The 17714-nt window shown below is 41.2% G+C and overlaps 1 protein-coding gene across 3 annotated transcripts in view; it reads left to right on the top strand.

Annotated features, from left to right (window-relative positions):
• The first annotated feature begins 940 nt into the window (after window positions 1-940).
• Window positions 941-17714, top strand: part of Golm2 (golgi membrane protein 2) — a 76154-nt gene continuing 59380 nt past the window's right edge. Inside the window, exon 1 of one of the 3 annotated variants that reach the window (XM_038330644.2) lies at window positions 941-1473. In XM_038330644.2, coding sequence (XP_038186572.1) covers window positions 1147-1473 — 327 coding nt within the window. In that variant the 5' untranslated portion in view covers window positions 941-1146. Of the gene's footprint in view, window positions 1474-9750; window positions 9810-17714 lie in introns of those variants that run through there. The other 2 variants (XM_038330645.2, XM_038330646.2) reach the window with 2 other exon arrangements.

Here is a 17714-nt window from a genome sequence, read left to right as displayed (position 1 = left end):
AAATACTTGCAACAAAGCTGTGAGCAACGGTGTTAAGAGTCACTTAGCTTTAAGCCTAGTTCAGAAGAGATACAGGACTTTGAATTTTCCGAATATCGTTGTGCCCTGGCTTTCTGTTAAACTGTTATTTGGGGGAGGAGGGATATAAAACTAGGCGTGCAGAAACAACATGTAAGCGCTGCTATTGCTAATTCGGAATGTGTCAGCCGTCAGTAACGGCGCATTAGCTGCCATTCACTAAGGGCAGCTTCTGGACTTTTGTCTCCAACCCCCAAGCAGCAGAGCGTTTTAAAATAGGAGCACCGCGTTCTGGAATTCTTTCTGTCCGTGACAGCAGTAACCTTGGAAACCAGGCTGCTAACACATCTCAATCCCAGGGCTTCCTACAGTTTAGGGTCTCTGGCTTTCTTTTCGTATTGTCTGGGCACCGCTGTTTTGTGGGCTGATGTTAACTGTTGGCTTTGGTTTTCCCACGTCGTTGTCACAAACAAGGACAAGAAGAAAACCTTTCTAGACGTCCCTCTTTGGTCGCTCCTCACCTAGAGCCTTCCTTACTTGGTGCTATCAATCCCAGAATTCCTGACCAGGCAAAACTCTGCCCAAGGGCAGTTTAAAGCAGGCTCTCCCTAGACCTGGCTTCAAAGTATCCACCCAGGTAGCAGCAGTAGGCACACCCACCCAGGTACTCAGCGAGACCCCGACCGCGCACCCGAGCCTCCTGAGAACCCTCGCGAGACAGGACCGCAAGGGGACGAGAGTAAGCCCACTATCTCGCGAGAAGAGGGGGCGTCGGCGGAAACGAGCTAATGGCCCCCTGGGCGCCCCGGCCCCAGCCGGTGGGCGGGGACGAAGAAAGCCCGCCCCCTTCCGGCCCGCATCCCCGCCCCCAGCCCTGAGGCGTCGGGCGTCGGGTACCGGCGCCTCCTTCTCCCGGTCCCTTGCGGCGGGTGCCTGCTCGCCGCGCTCCGACTCTTGGAGTGCTCGCGGCAGGGGGCGCCGAGGGGGCGGGGAGGACCCGCGACGCCCCGCCCCCTTCCGCGCTCCGGCAGATAGGCCCGCCTCCGGGGGTCCTGGTCCCGAGGCGGCTCGGAGCGCAGGCCGGCGCTGCCCGCAGGTGTCGGCGGCGGCGGCGGAGCCACCGGCCCCATGGTGGGTTTCGGGGCCAACCGGCGGGCCGGCCGCCTGCCCTCCTTCGTGCTGGTGGTGCTGCTGCTGGTCATCGTCGTCCTTGCCTTCAACTACTGGAGCATCTCCTCGCGCCACGTTCTGCTTCAGGAGGAGGTGGCCGAGCTGCAGGGCCAAGTCCAGCGCACCGAGGTGGCCCGTGGGCGCCTGGAGAAGCGCAACTCGGACCTCTTGCTCTTGGTGGACACGCATAAGAAGCAGATCGACCAGAAGGAGGCCGACTACGGCCGTCTGAGCAGCCGGCTGCAGGCCAGGGAGGGCCTGGGCAAGAGATGCGAGGATGACAAGGTAAGGTCGAGCCCTTTCCTCGGCCCTCCTAGGGGTGGGGTATAATATAAATTACCGGCGTTTGCGGTACTCCTTCGGCATGGTAGCCCTGGACGCTCCCCAGCCCCCAGCAACCCCGTGTGTTGTCAGACTTTCCCGGTACCAGCGCCACATTCTCCATTCGCTTCCAGAAAGGCTGGCTGTAAGTTCTAGTTCTCCAGAGTGGCCTATGTGTAGATGCCGCCTTTTCTCCAAGAGCTCAGCTGCTGAGCTGGCACTGGTAACCCTGGCCTGTGTGGCCGCCTTACGTTCACGGCCATACAAATCTGCAGACTGCCAGGTATGGTGTGGGCATTGTTTCACCCCCATTCTGTGCAGACTGATCAATATTAATTTATTTCAGAATGGGGCCTCCCTTCCCATTCGGTGCTTAACATCTATTTTTAAACAGCATGACTTTTAACATCTCTGTAAGTCTATGTATTTTGTGAAGTAGGTTTTAAAAACAAATTATTTTTGTGTTGAAAGTGGTATGATAGATGAGTCGGGAACCGTATATGAGCCACACTTGTGACTTGGACACCGTTAATCCATTATCTTCTCCATTTGAATTGTTAATGAAATTAGCCAAAATGGTAAAATCTAAAAATAAGTTCATAGGAACAGAATCTTATGTCTGTCATTATTATTCTTGAAAGAAACTAAAATTGGGTATGCTTAAGTAGCTGTTAGGACTGGTGTTAAAGGCAGATAGAAAATACAACATTTTAAATTTTAAAAGTTTAAAATGACTGTGATTGTATCCTACTAATTTTTATTGGTTTTCGCCACTTTATTGATAGTTTATAACATAGGCAACTTTAAAACTCAGAATTTTTAAATGGGCACTATTGTAGATGACTTTTCTGGGCTTTTAGAATACAATTTTACATTTATTTATTTAGTTGTGTGCACGTGTGTGTGGCGTGCACCTATACACACATGCCAGAGAACATGCTTTCTGGGGTCCATCCTGTGGCTTCCAGGGACTGCACAAACTCAGGTCACCTGTCTTGGCAGCAAGTGTTGCTGGCCCTTAAATTGAGTCTTCTTTGTGTGTGTGTGTGTGTGTGTGTATGTGTCTTCACCAGAGTGCACATGTGAATTTCAGAGGACAACACGTAGGAGTCATTTTTCTCCTTCTACCATGTTGGTTCAGGGAATGGAACTCAAGTTCCATGAGATTTCATGAGCTCCCAACCTTCTTACCCTCTTTGACCTTTATCTTGCTTCTTATCTCATGAAAACTGAGTCTCCTCATTGTTTCTTGTAACCCTTTCTTCTTGACACAGTATGGATGTTCTCTGAGACAGACTTATGCACCTGCTACACACTTAACTCTAAAGCATGAACAACTCTTGGATACAGTAGGTGGAAACTCGTGAGAGTTTGGAGTGGTAAAGTAAGGTCTTCAAGATGGACAAGGACACCCTTTTGAGTTAGCTCTCTCTGCCTTCTGGTTGTGGATCAAAATGTGAGCTCTTGGCTTTCTTTGCTCTGCTGTCTGATGGACTTTAACCCTGTAAAACCCTAAGTGTTTGAGTTTTCTATTGCCTTGACAGAACACCCTGGCCAAGGCACCTTAGAAAAGAAAGCATTTTATTGGTGGCTTAAATTTTATTATTGTATGTGTGTGGGTGTTTTGTCTGCATGTTTATCTGTGCACCACATAACTATCTGGTTCCCAAGGAGGCCAGAAGGAGGCTTTGGGTCTCCTGGAACTAGACTTAGAGGTGCTTTTGAGCCACCTTATGAGTGCTGGGAATTGAAGCCAGGTACTCTGCAGAAGGCACAGAGGAATACTGGGAATGGCATGAATATTTTGAAACCTCAAAGCCTGCCTGGAGTTGAATTTTTTTACTCTTTGGGGCCTGCCACCCTCCTCCCAAATAAATACTTAGAGACTTATATCCTACTTATAAGTGCCTGGCCTTAGTTTAACTTGTTTCTAGCCAGCTTTTCTAACTTAAATCACTCCGTTTCTCTTTAACTAAGGTTTGCCTCTGGATTTTTACCCTTCTTTATTCTGTATTTCGTTCTTTCCTTCTTATTCTGTGGCTGGGTGGCTGGCCATTGTTGTCCTGTTCTCCTCCCTCGAGCCTGGATTTTTCATATTTATTCTCTCTCTTGCCTGGCTGTTGACCATTCGGCTCTTCATTAGACCAATCAGGTGTTTTAGTCAGGCAAAGTAATACAGCTTTACAGAGTTAAACAAATGCAACAGAAAAGAATGCAGCACATCTTTGCATCATTAAACAAATATTCCACAGCACAGATGAATGTAATGCATCTCAAACTAATGTTCCACAATACCTGTCCCCAGTGACAACACCTCCTTCAACAAGGCCACACCTCCTAATCTTTCCCAAACAATTCTACCGACTGGGGAGCAAGTATTCAAACATATGAGCCTATTGGGACCATTCAAACTACCTCATAGTTTCAGAAATCCCAGCTCTGGAACTAGGAAGATGATATTTGCTTCCTCCAGTTTATTGTGCCATTTCTACATGAGAGTAAGAGAGCTTGAAAGTGTTCTCATTACTGTCCAGGAAAGTGGAGATCAGACCCATTTCTCTAGATTCTCTCCAAGTTACTGTATTTTATTCTGTTCTGTAAATGATTTTAACTTGGAGGAGGTATTGGTTTGCCAGGGCTGCCATAACAGTACCACAGACTAGATAAAGAACTTAATTTCTACACAGCCTTGGAGGCAGAGAGTCCCAGGTCAAGGTACTGGCAAGTACTGGTTTTCCCTGAGACTTCTCACCTTGGCTGCAGATGACTCTTGCTGCCTTATCCTGCCATGGAGTTCCCTGTGTGTATGCGTTCCCAGTGCCTCATCTTCTTAGATTCCAGGCGTTTTGGATTGTGGCCCCTGTTGTACACAACTGTTCTAAAAGTAAAACAAACATCGTCTTCAGTTTAATTGTGCCTGCATAGAAAAGAGCATCCTGTCTGGGCTTATTGAACGGTTTACTTCCTCTCATAAATGGCTGAGGAGAGTCACTAAATCTTCCCTTGAGTGCTGAGCCACTCCATACCAGCTATTGTATGCAAGTCTGTACTAATTGTTCAGGGGGTCAGGGAGGGCTAGAGTCTATAGGCTGGTGAAACCTAGGGGAGGAGGCTGCATCTGTGTGGCTGTGGGAAAACTTTGATTCCTCCTGAGTAAAGATCTTCTGGTGGGGGCCTTGGTCAGTGAAGAACTCCACACTCTTAAACCTGTTACCTATGTGTGATAAGGAAAGCCAGTAAAGTCATTGGTTTCCCAGGGTTAGATGTCTTTTATGTTTCCCCCTGAGGATGCATTTTAGCAACAGCCCCACACTAGTAACCTCATTAATTACTTTATTAAACTCCAAATATGACCATATTCTGAAATCCTGGAGGTTGAAACCTTAATGTTCACCCAGTATCTTGGAGGAGTCAATCACATACACAATATAGTCTTTTTTTTTCCTCTTCTTTCTGCCAAAAAAATCCCTCTATTACATGTACTGTATTTTTCTTTTTGTAATAGACAAGAGGCTCACTATAGACCAAGGCTGGGTCCAAGTACTGGTAATTATGTATGTGCCCTCCCTCAGCTGTGATTAGATTCTTGTTACTTTGTCTCATGCAATGCAGCAGATGGTCCGGTTCAAACTCTTGATAGGGGAAAAGAACTATTTGAGTGTAGACAGTGTCTTCCTCAAAACTCTTGTTCTGTTACAAATATACATACACAAAGGTCAAATTTTGAAACTAGGTGTGGTAGCATAGGTCAGCAATCACAGCCTAGGGAGGTGGAGGTTAAAGAGCCATGAGTTCAAGGCTGACCTAGGTTACATAATGAAACTTTGTTTTGAGGAAAAAAAAAAACCTCAGTTTTGAGGCTTGGAGCTGAACAATAAATGACTCCTTTTTCTCTTAATTGTCACAATCCTGACTGTGACTATATTAAAAAGAATAGCTGGACGGTGGTACACACTTTTAATCCTGGCAGTCAGGAGTCAGAGGCAGGAGGATCTCTATGAGCTCAAAGTCAGCCTGGTCTATACAGAGACACCTGTCTTGAAAAACAAACAAACAAACAAACAAAAAAGGTGTGTGTGTGTGTGTGTGTATAAAATAGCTTTAGTTAAATGAAGAAAAGACAGGAGAATGGAGAACATATTATATTTTTCCTTTAAAAATTATCTTCAATGTGTGTACTGTGCAATGTATAGGTATATAACACCCACACACATCAAACTTGTGTATAAAAGCTTTGGCACACAGCAGATGCTTACTTAGAAACCAGGTCTGGGCAGTAGGTGTGCCCTTTACCACACTATACTGCAAATCTAGTATCTGTATAATCAAGCAAATTGTTTTTCTGTGCCTCAGTTATCCTCATCTACAAAAGGACAATGATCATCTTCTTACTCTTTGGAAGTTTAAATTAAATTCATTAAAATTCTTTTTTTCAAAAAGGTATATACCACCATTGCCCATCCATTTTAAATGGAGCTGGAGAGAGGATGCTTCATTGGTAAAGAGCACTGGCTGCTTTTCTAGAGGACCAGGGTTTAGTTCTCAGAACTCATTTGTGCTCACAACCATCTGTAACTCCAGTTCCATAGGATCCAAAGCCTCTGGCTTCCATAAACACCAGGCACATGCATGGTGCACAGGCATACATGCAGACAAAACTTTATATACTGAAAATAAAATTAAGTAAATATTAAAAAGAAAATCTTAAATGGTGTCTTTGCTATTATTATCATTATTATTATTATTATTCCTTTACTGCTTACTTATTTATGACTGCCTTTTCTCCAGGATGGGACTCCATCTATGTTCCTGCCCAAGATCAGTCTTTTTTCCTGGACGTTGGACTTTTTTTTTCCTTCCCATATACTGGTCCAATTTCAGTTAAGTTTAGTTGATTTCTCCCATACTTGTCTTACCTGACTCCCTGGAGCTTGACTGTTTCTCTGTATTTTAAGAATCAGCCTCCTATAGTTCTAAAATGCGTCTATACTTATGCTTTCCCTCAGCTCACTGGTCATAATCTGGCTGGCCACTTTATAACTAATTAAATTGCTATCTCGTGTAACTCAAAATCATGCAAAATTGGAACCTTCATTCTGAGCTTCCTCTCCTACTTTATTAGTCTTGTACATGCATGATGTTCATGGAACAGTTATTAAAACAGGTTAGAATTTTGGGGCTTTTCCTTTAAGCAGTTCTCCTCATAAGCAAACCAAACACCCGCAGACCTTACTTTCAGAATGGTTGTATCAATTATTTCATGAAGTCAGAAAACTGTTTAATCTTTAAGGTCTTCTGTAGAGTGGCTCCAACCACCTGTGTCTCCCATTAGCTCCTGATCCAGGCTGTTCAAGACTAGTGGTTCTGCTGAGTTTTGTCTCCATTTACCTTTCTGTGTCATGATTGACTTCTGTCTTTCTTCCTCTTTCTTGACTCTTCCTCTTGATTCTTTTTTGGCTATCCCTCTTTATCCACCTTCTGAGCCTTCTATATTCACTCTGTAACCACTAGTACTTCATGCTTTTTGTTTTCTATGTATAATTTACATTTATTATTTGAGCCACACTAGTTTATTTGTTTAGCTAATAGCTTTCTTCCGGTTAACCTCCTCTTCTCAACATTGTAAGTTCCTTGAGGACAGACTGCTTTAAATTTTCTCCTGTGGGGTTTCTGATAGCGCTTATTGTTGACTGAATGTTAAGAATTCATTTGCCTATCTCTCCCATACCTCCTCCCCAAATCCTGTTAAAGTTTTAATCCCTGTTAATGTGATTGTCACTTTTGGAAATGGGTATAGCTTCTGACATTTCTAAGAGAAACTTTCAAATTCTCTGTACCTCTGGCTCTTACAATCTTTCTGGCCTCTCTTCTGCATTGATCCCTGAGTCTTAGAGTTGTGTTACAGAGATATCAGTTGGGCCTAGGTCCCACAGCTCCGCATTTTGATTGCTTGTGGATTTTTTTGTATGGTGTCCATCCATTGGAAAGAGAAGTTTCCTTATGAGGGGTGAGGACTATACTTATCTGTGGGTATAAGGACAAATTAGTGTAGTTAGGGATTATGGTGGCTTAATAAGTGCTGAGTGTGGGTTCTACAAGATTCATGAACTCACTAGGCCTGGGTAGGTGACTAGGTTTCTAGTTCCAGACATCATTTACCTCTCATTGAGCTGTTGATAATTCCAGTTAGAAAGCTATTGGCTGGGGCTGGAGAGATGGCTTAGAGGTTAAGAGCACTGGCTGTTCTTCCGGAGGTCCTGAGTTCAATTCCTAGCAACCACATGGTGGCTCACAACCATCTGTACTGAGATCTGGCGCCCTCCTCTGGTTGTGCAGGCATACATCGAGGCAGAATGTTGTATACATAATAAATAAATCTTAAAAAAAAATATTTAAAAAAAAAAAGAAAGAAAGCTGTTGGCTACCAGCAAGGTATGTGTACCATTACTGTGCCGTAGGATTATCAAACCTTATTGGTGGTTATGGTTTATAGGATTGTTGGTTTCTTCCCCTCTTTGGAAGCTTTCATGGTATTTTCTGGTGCCATGAAAGCTAGTTCTAAGGGAGGAGGCTTTCAGGTTGGTTCTAGCTTAGGAGCCTCTGAGCCCTGTGTCTGAAAGCATGGTGTCTTCAGCAATAGGGACTTACTTTCCACCATTGGGGTACGGCCAAGGGTGATAAGAAGAGCCTATAATGTTTTGGAGTCTCTTGGACAACCCTGGTCAACAGTTCAAAAGAGGGCTTCTTGTACCTGGTGTTAGGGTTTTTCTTAGATGGTCTTTGGCACTTGAATGTAGCATTGTAAGCCCAGATGGGAAAATTTCATTAAACTGTATATGTATATTTGTACACTGACTTAAGTGTACTCTAGGTATTTTAGGTAGATGATTAATAGTATGATTTCCTAAGACTTTCAGACATCCTTTCTGTCCCCTTCCCTAACTAGAGCCCCCTGTTTTTCCCATTTCCCCCTTCAGATCATCTGTACCCTGTTTTCCCTCCTCTTGTGCTTTCCTTTTTTACTTTTCTGGTTTCTAAAGTTACTCCAGAATATGTACTCATACCTGAATATTTGGAGCTAGGATCCTCAGATGGGAGACAACATGCAACATTTGTCTTTCTGGGTACGGGTTAATTTATTCAATATGATCTTTTTTTATTCCCATTCATTTACCTAGTTAGACCCTGGAAAAGGATAGGATAATCTTATTGATGTGTTTTTACTTTGGCTTAAAAAATATTTCAAACAAAAAACCAAATTTATAATTAATTTTTTCTTTTTTATTTTATATATTTGAGTGTTTTGCTGCAAATATGTCTGCACCATGTGTGTGCCACAAGAAGGTGTTGTATCCCCTAGAATTGGAACTACAAATGGTGAGCTGCCATGCGGGTGCTGGGAATCAAACCTGGGCCCTTTAGTAAAGTAGTCAGTGCTCTTGAAAATACCTCGTTGAGGGGTGGAGAGATGACTCAGAAGTTAAGAGCACTGGCTGCTCTTCCTTGGTTTAGTTCCTAGCAACCACATGGCAACTTATAACCATCCATAATGAGATCTGATACCCTCTTCTAGCATGCAGACATATGTTCAGACAGAATACTGTGTACATAATAAATAAATCTTTTTTAAAGATGCATTGTTGAGAATTTTTACATTGATGTTCATCAGAGAAACTGATCTATAATTTTTCTGTTGGATCTTTGTCTGGTTTTGATATCAGAGTTAATACTGGCTTTGTTAAAAGAATTTACAAGTGTTTCTTTTTCTTTTTAATGGAATAGTTTGAGGAGTGTTTTTGTTCTTCTTTGGAGCTCTAGTAGAATTCTGTGTTGCATTCACCTGATTCTGGTTTTGTCGTTTTGTTTTTTAGTTTATATTGCAGGTGTACACTATTCCTGGTTTGGACCTACTTTTCTTTTTTTTTTTTTCCCCAAACATATACTGTCTCGAGTTTGAAAATCTAGTCTGTACAGGGAAGATGTGTAGCGCAGTAGCAGAGTGCCTGCCTAGCATGCAGTAGGGTGTGTGTGTTTGTGTGTGTGTGCATGCAAATAATCCAATCCAGGTCCTTGCACATTGATGTGGGAGGGTCTTCTGTTTTAATAAAGAAACTGCCTGGCTCATTTAATGGGCCAGCCCTTAGGTGGGTGGAATAGACAAAACAGGAAGAAGGAAGTGAGGTAGATGGCTCAGTCAATTGCTACGCCTCTCCTAAGTGAGACAGATGCCATGCCTCTCCTCTCTGAGAGAGACGCTATGAAGCTCCAGCCCAAGATGGACATACGCTAGAATCTTTCCGGTAAGACACCACTTCATGGTGCTACACAGATTATTAGAAATGGGTTAAAGCAAGATGTGAGTAAGAGGCTGAAAATAATGTGCCAGGCAGTGTTTAAAAGAATACAGTTTCTGTGTAATTATTTTGGATAAAGCTAGCTGGTGGCCAGGAGCCGGGCGGGATGAAAAGCAGGCCTGCCCACAGCTCCTCACTACAGCACATGTAGGTAAACACACTACTGCTGAGCTATATCTCCAACTGAAGCCCTCAGTTTGATCCCAAAACTGCGAAAACGAAACAAACTCCAGTCTTTTAGGGAGTGGGCAGTGGGAAGGTTGGGCAACAGGTGCAGTGTTGGTTGACAGGATGACTAAGTTCTGATGTTCTCCTGCAGTCAGCTGACCACAGGTCAGTAATGCACTATGTGTTTCAAGATAACGGTAAGGATTTTAAGTATTTTGTCAGCAAGAAATGAAAAGCATTTGAGGTGATGGATACATTAATTACTCTGCTTTGATCAGTATACATCAAACGTGTTTCAAAACATCACATTGTGCCCTATGTATATGATATACCAAAATAAAATAGAAAGCTAAGAAAGTAAGAAACTGAGTGTTGTAAACACAGATTTGGCACTACAAATTACATGTGGACTCAGTAAATATTTGATGACTGATTTAGCAGTTCACCCTGGTTTTGAAACCAAAGCATGTGTAAATGTGTGCTGGGCTACCCAACAAGATTACCCACGTCTCTGAGAGCACTACCTAAAAGTTGTGATCAAAATATTCTGATGTAAAACCGTCCATTGTCTTTTTAGCATGAAGAGAATATTGTGTTTGTTTCCTGTATATTTTTTTCTCCTACACACCCTCCCAGATTAGTTAATTTTGAGATGTAGTCTTGCTATGTTGCTCATTCTGGTCTTAAATCCTGGGTTCGAGCAGAACTACAGAAGCAAAAAAAGCAAGGTTAGTATATGTAGTGACTTCCTCTTAGACTTTGATAGATTAGGCCTGTGTTTTAGTTTTGGCAGGTGCTGTTTACATGCTGAGTTTTACAGCCAGAATGGTACTTCCACCATAGAGTCAGTTGTACTAAGGTCTCTGGGACTCTGTCACACTACACAGAAACCCTGTCTTGGAAAAAAAACAAAAAAGTATATATGACTGTTTTACTTTCTGTTATGTGTCTGCACCACATATGTACTGTGTCTGCAGAGATCAGAAGAGGCTGTTGGATCTCTTGGATCTGGAATTACGGAAGGTTATGAGTCACCATGTAGGTACTGGTATTTGAACTCCGGTCCTTTGGGAAAATAGCCAGTGCTCTTAACCACTGGGCCATCTCTTCAGCTCTCATCTCCATGTCATTGTTTTCCTTGTCTTCCTTGTCTTCGTCCTCCTTAAGGACTTTGCTTCAGCTCGTGGTTCAGGGGCTGTCAGGCTGTCATTGCAGTCAGGGCATGGTGGCTATCGAGGCTCCCTTTGTTCCATTTTAAAGATTTACTTGTTTTATAAATATGAGTGCCCTGGCAACTTTATGGCTGAAGAGGGTATTAAATTGCCACTATAGATGGTTGTGAGCCACCATTTGCTTGCTGGGAATTGAACTCAGGACCTCTGGAAGAGTAGCCAGTGCTCTTAACCACTGAGCCATCTCTCTTCCTCCCCACTTTGTTCATTTTATATCTGACGTTGTTATTACTGAGCTGTCATTCTTTATGTACTCTAGGTGGCAAACTCAATCAGACATAATCTGTAATTTTTGTCCTCAATTTTGTAGGTTGTGTTTTCAGTTTGTCACTAGTATTTTTTGAAGTTTGACTGTTGATGATTTCAGTTTTATATTTTTTATTAGTTTTCTCTGTTTTTTATTATCAAATTTAAGAAATAAATATAAAATCCAAGGTTATAGACATTTTTCCTGTTCTAAAAGTTACACAATTTTATTTCTATTGAGGCCTTTGTTTCATTTAGGTTGTTTTTCCCATATGATATGATAGAACCTTGCTTTGCATGTGGCTTATTCAACTGTCCCAGCATGCTGAAGAAACTTGTCATGGTCAGTCTTGTTAATTTGATTGGATTGACAGACCCTAAGGGGTTGGTAAAGCATGCCTCTAGTTGTATTTGTGAGAATGTTTCCAGAGAGTTTATGAGGGCTCTGACCTAAACTGTGGTTTCATCTTCATATGGATCCAGTATTTGAATAGGCTGTTGGGCAGAGGAAATCTTGGCCCTGGTCCATTTTGTACTATTGTCTGCTTCCTGCCGTAAGGTGAAGAAGCTCTTGTGTCACATGCTTCTGTTGTTAAGATAATCTGCTCTCAGCTAGGCCCAGGAGCTTTGAAGCCAGCTGTACTTCTGAAGCTGACCCAAACAAATCCTCCTTCTTAAGTTTATAGCAGGTATCTTGTCGCTGTGGAAAAACCGATACAAGTCTCTTTTTTTCCCCATTAACTGTCTTGGCATTCTTGTAGAAAATCAGTTGATTGTATACATGTTGAATTGTTTTTGGTCTCTTAGGACTGTACACTTAACAGTCAAATACCATACTAAGGGGTTTTAGTTCATCCTTGAGTTTGAGGCCAGCCTGGTCTACAAGGGCTAGTTCCAGGACAGGCTCCAAAGCTACAGAGAAACCCTGTCTTAAAAAAACAAAAAAAAAAAAAAAAAAAAAAGAAGAAGAAGAGAGATAAGATCTGGCCATTGTGGCACATACCTGTAAACCCAGGAAATGAAAGCATTTAGAAATAATGTTTACCTGGTGTGGGGTGGTGGCGCGTGCCTCTAATCTCAGCACTTGGGAGGCAGAGGCAGGCGAATCTGAGTTCGAGGCCAGCCTAGTCTATAGAATGAGTTCCAAGACAGCCAGGGCTACACAGAAACTCAGTGTCTCAAAAAAAAAAAAGGTTTATGTTGAGATAATTTTCAGTAAAGTACTTGCCTTATAAGCATGAGGACCTAAATATGATCCCAGCACCACCTAAAAGTGGGGGCTTCTAAAGACTAGAGAAGGGTTCCATCTGTGCAGTTACGGAAAAGCCCTCATCTCTATTGGGTGTGGTCTGTTGTGGGGAGGGCACCAGCATCCCCTCTCTTAAGTAGCAGCCCCCTTATCAGTGCTCTGCAAGGAAGCCCAATAAACTAATAGGCTCCCTAGAGTGAATTTTGGTGGAATCGTGCATCTGCCTGTTGTTGGGACCTTTGCAGAAGGGGTAGACTACATTGCTAATATCTCCTCTGGCAGGGAATTTGACTAACACTGTGTATGTCGTGTATATGTAGAAATCAGAGGATTACTTGTAGGGGTTAGTTCTCTCCTTCCATTATGTAGTTTTCTGAAATCAAGCTCAATCAATGGTCAGGCTGGATGGCAAGTGCCCTTCCTCACAATGGACCATAGTTAATATTCTTTGTTTTGTTTTGAGACCGAGTCCCTTGTATTACTCTCGCTGTCCTGGAACTCACTCTGTAGACCAGGCTGGCCTCGAATTCAGAGATCTGACTGCCTGCATTTGCCTCCCGCGTACTGGGATTGAAGGCAGGCACTGACATTCTTTCCGGCTCATAGTTGATGCTCTCGAAGAAGATAACCACAAGAGAATCATTAACTATATATTCAGAGTGAAGGATTAAAGTAATTAGGAGAAGATAATCCAAAATGTACTTCCTTGTAGTATAATTAGCTCACAGCTACTAAAAAAGAGTGGAAAATTGACTGAGTGTGGCAGCACTTGCTTTAGTTCCAGCATTTAGGAGGCAGAGGCAAGTGGATGTTTGTGAGCTTGAAACTAGCCTAGTGCAATTAATGAGTTCCAGGTCAGCCAGAGATACACAGTAAGAAGCTGTCTCAAACAAATAAAGAATTGGGAATACTCATACACACACACACACACACACACACACACACACACACACACAAAACCAATGGGTAAAGCTAACAAATCTGGTAAAACTTAAGATTACAGAACCAAGACACAAAAATCAGTTCTGCTTCTTTTTACAGGCAGTAAACTGTTGGAACATATCATTAACAATTCTGTTTATAGTAATAACAAAACAATTAAAACACTTGGGATTTTAAAAGGGATGAGAAACCCCTACATTGAAAATTACAAAACACTGATGAAGGAAATTAAAGAATACAAAATAATGGAAAGACCTTCCTGTTCCTTTATTGGAAGAAAGAATACTGTTAAAGTATCCACAGCAAAGACAAACATGGACTGAAAGAGAAAGGATTTAAGTTAATATCTCAAGCAAATGCAAACTGAAAACAAGTGATGTATCTATTCTGCTCTCTGATAAAATAGACTTAAAGCCAAATTAACCAGAAAAGATAAAGGCCATATATACTAAGGAACAGTTCATCAGTTAGACAGGTAAGATGACCTAGCAGCTTAAGGTGCATCCTGCAGGTCTGATGATCTGAGTTTGATCCTGGGGACTCACTGTGGAAAGAGAGAACCAACTTCAACAAGTTGTCCTCTGACTCCAAAGGTGTGGGCTGGCTTGCACGTCTCCACACACTAAAATCAATCAATTATTTAATTAATTAATTAAACAATTGTTAAAAGATTTATGCACCAAACATTGGGGCTCTCAACTTTATAAAACAAAACTAATAGACTCCAAAGTATACGGAAGTTCTGATAAAATTATAATAGATGGCTTTAGTTCCTCACTATCATCAGTAGATAGGTCATCTAGATTAAAAAATCAAAAAATTTAAGGACTGAGCTGTACATAGATTAAATGAATTTAACAGACATGTATAGACTATTTCATCCAGCAAGACTGAGATACATTTTCCTTTTAACAGCACATGGAACTTTCTCTAAAACAGATCATAGTTTAAACCATAAAGCAAGTCTTAACAAATAAAAAAATAATAATCTCTTCTATCAGATCATACTAGAATAAAACTAGAACTCAATAGCAAGAGATACCACAGAAAATATAAAACATCAGAGAGTAAACATACTCTCCTTTATTATCTTTTGAAGATACTATTGAAAAAAATCAGGAATCAAATGAAAGTGAAAAGAATTTACCAGACCCTTTGGGATTACAACTAAGGCAAGTCTGAAAGGAAAGTTTTTAATATGTAAGTGTTGACATTGAAATATTAGAGAAATCTCAAATAAGAAATCTAATGAAACCCTCACCATCAGAAAAGAAAGACAAAGAAAGGGTAAACCAAATCCCAAACAGTAGATGAGATAAGAAAGATCAGGCAGGAAGTAATGAAATGGAAGATTGAAAGAATAATACAAAAAACTAGCAAATCAAAAAGTTCTTTGGAAAACTGAACAAGATCAAGAAACTTTTAGTAAAAGTAATCAAAAGACGCACGCCTTTAATCCAAAACCACAGAGAAACCCTGTCTCGAAAAACCAAAAAAAAAAAAAAAAAAAAAAAAAAAAAAAAAAAGTAATCAAAAGAGAGTAAAGAGCCAAAAGGGGAGCATTACATACAACATTACAAGATTTACAAGATGTGGTAGCTTGAATGTAATTGGTCCTCATAATCTCATAAAGGCTGGCACTATTAGGAAGTGTGGCTTTGTTTGAGTGGGTATGGCCTTGTTGGAGGAAGTACGTCACTGTGGGGGGCGGGCTTTGAGTTTTCCTTTGTTCAGAATACTGCCCAGTGTCTCGGTCTACCATTTTCTGTTGTCTTCAAAATGCAGTCACTCTTGCAGCACCATGTCTGCCAGCATGCCACTATGCTCCTGTCATGATGATAATAGACTGAATTTCTGAAATTGTGACCGAGCCACTCCAACTAAATGTTTTTTCTTTATAAGAGTTGCCATGGTCATGGTGTCTCTTCACAGCAATGAAAACCCTAACTGAGACACAAGATTATTAAGGAACACCTTGAAAGTTTACATTTTAAGAAAATTGGGAAGTGAAGATAGGATATAAATTCTACACACATTTGACCCACTTAAATCCAGAAGATGTAAACCATTTAAGTAGGCCTACCACAAGCAGTGAGATTGAAACAGCAATGAAGAGTTCCAAAAAAGAGAAGCCCAGGATGCACAGATTCACCGCTGAATTCTACTAGACTTTTAATGAAGAGCTCACACCAGTGCTCCTGTCATATGAAATAAAAAGCAGAGAAATACAAACAAATTCATTCTGTGAGTCTAGTATTTACCCTGATACCAAAGTCAGGTAAGCACACAGAAAGAAAACTTTAGACCAATTTCTGTCATGAACATAGAAACAAAAATTATCAATAAAATATTTGCAAACCAAATTCATAACACATTGCAGAGACCACACACTATCATCAAGTTAGTTTCATTCCAGAATTTCATCCAGGGATGGTTCAAATCAATACATACAATATAGCAATACATATGTTTAAAGACAGAAACCAGGCTGGAGAGATAGATGGCTCAGTAGGTAGAGTCCTTGCTGCTTAAGCATGAGGACCTGAGTTGAGATTCCCATTCCCATATGAAAGGCATGGCAGCCTGCCTGCCACCTGAGTGCTAGGGGCTGGGAGGGAAATGGGGGAAAATAGGAGAGCCCAGTAGCTCCTTGGTCAGCCACTATAATTGAAAAGGTGAAGTCCAGGTTCAGTGAGAGATGGTGAAGCTGTTAAAGACCCTCAGAGATACAATGGAAACTCGTTAGAAGGCGATACCTGACATCAGTCTCTGACCTTCACGCACATGAACAGTCAAGCACGCGCAGATGTACTCATACACTACTTATGCATACATCACATGGTCATACCATAGACGTGAAAAGGCCTTTGGCAAAGTTCAACATTTTATGATAAAAGCCCCAAAGAAACAAATAGAAGGAACATACTTCAACATAATGAAGATAATATGATAGATCAACAGCCAACATAATACTTGATCAAGAAAAACTGAAAGCATTTTTTAAAATGAGACAAAGTATCTACTCCACTTGGTATAATGCTTGAGAATCTAGCTAAAGCAATGAAACCAGAGCAGGAAGAAGAGATCCAGATAGGGAAGGAAGAAGATAAATTATCCCTGTTTTTATGACCCTATATCTAAAGAGCCAGTGGTTCTTGACTTTCCTAATGCTGTGAGCCTTTAATATAGTTCCTCATATTGTGGTAACCCCAACCATAAAATTATTTTAGTTGCTACTTCATAACTAATTTTGCTATTGTTGTAAATCATAATGTAAATGTCTGATATGTGGGATATCTGATGTGCGACCCCTGTGAAAGGGTCGTTTGACCCACAGACTGAGAACCAGTTACAGACTCCCAGAAAACTCTTAAAGTCTCATAAATGCTCTTAGCAGTACAGAAGGATACTAAACCAACACATAAAAATTAGTTGCTTTTCTTTTAGTAATGAACTTGCTGAGAAAGAAATAAGGGGAAGGGAAAAAATTCACAGTAGCTAAAACAAATAATTAACAGCAACAAAAATAAGCCTAACCAAGGATGTGAAAGACTTCCACAATGAAAACTTTCAAACATGGGAAAGAGATATTAAAGAAGACATTATAATGTAAAAAGATCTCCCATGTTCATTGTTTGGCAAAATTTATATTGTAAAAATAGCTATATTACCAAAAAGTGGTCTGCATATGCAACACATATTCTAGTGACATGCTTCACAAGACAAAACCCTAAAATTTGTATGAAGACACAAAAGACACACAGTCAAAGCAATCCTAGGTAGAAAGAGAATCCTGGAGACATCACAATACCTAATTTCAAATTATACTATGAAGCCATTCATTGTAACAAAATTCATGTTCCAGCATGGTGCTGAAACAAAAATTGACTTGTAAATCAGTGGAATAGAATTAAAGAAACAGTTCTCAAAAGAAGAAATAAAAGGAGCTCATGAGATGGCTCAGTGGTTAAGAGCAAGAGGGCCCAGTTTCAATTCCCAGAACCCACACGCCAG

This window comes from Arvicola amphibius, chromosome 5 (assembly GCF_903992535.2).
Source record: "Arvicola amphibius chromosome 5, mArvAmp1.2, whole genome shotgun sequence".
NCBI lineage: Eukaryota > Metazoa > Chordata > Mammalia > Rodentia > Cricetidae > Arvicola > Arvicola amphibius.
Note: the sequence above shows the minus strand (reverse complement) of the source record. Positions and strands in the feature narration are given on the sequence as shown.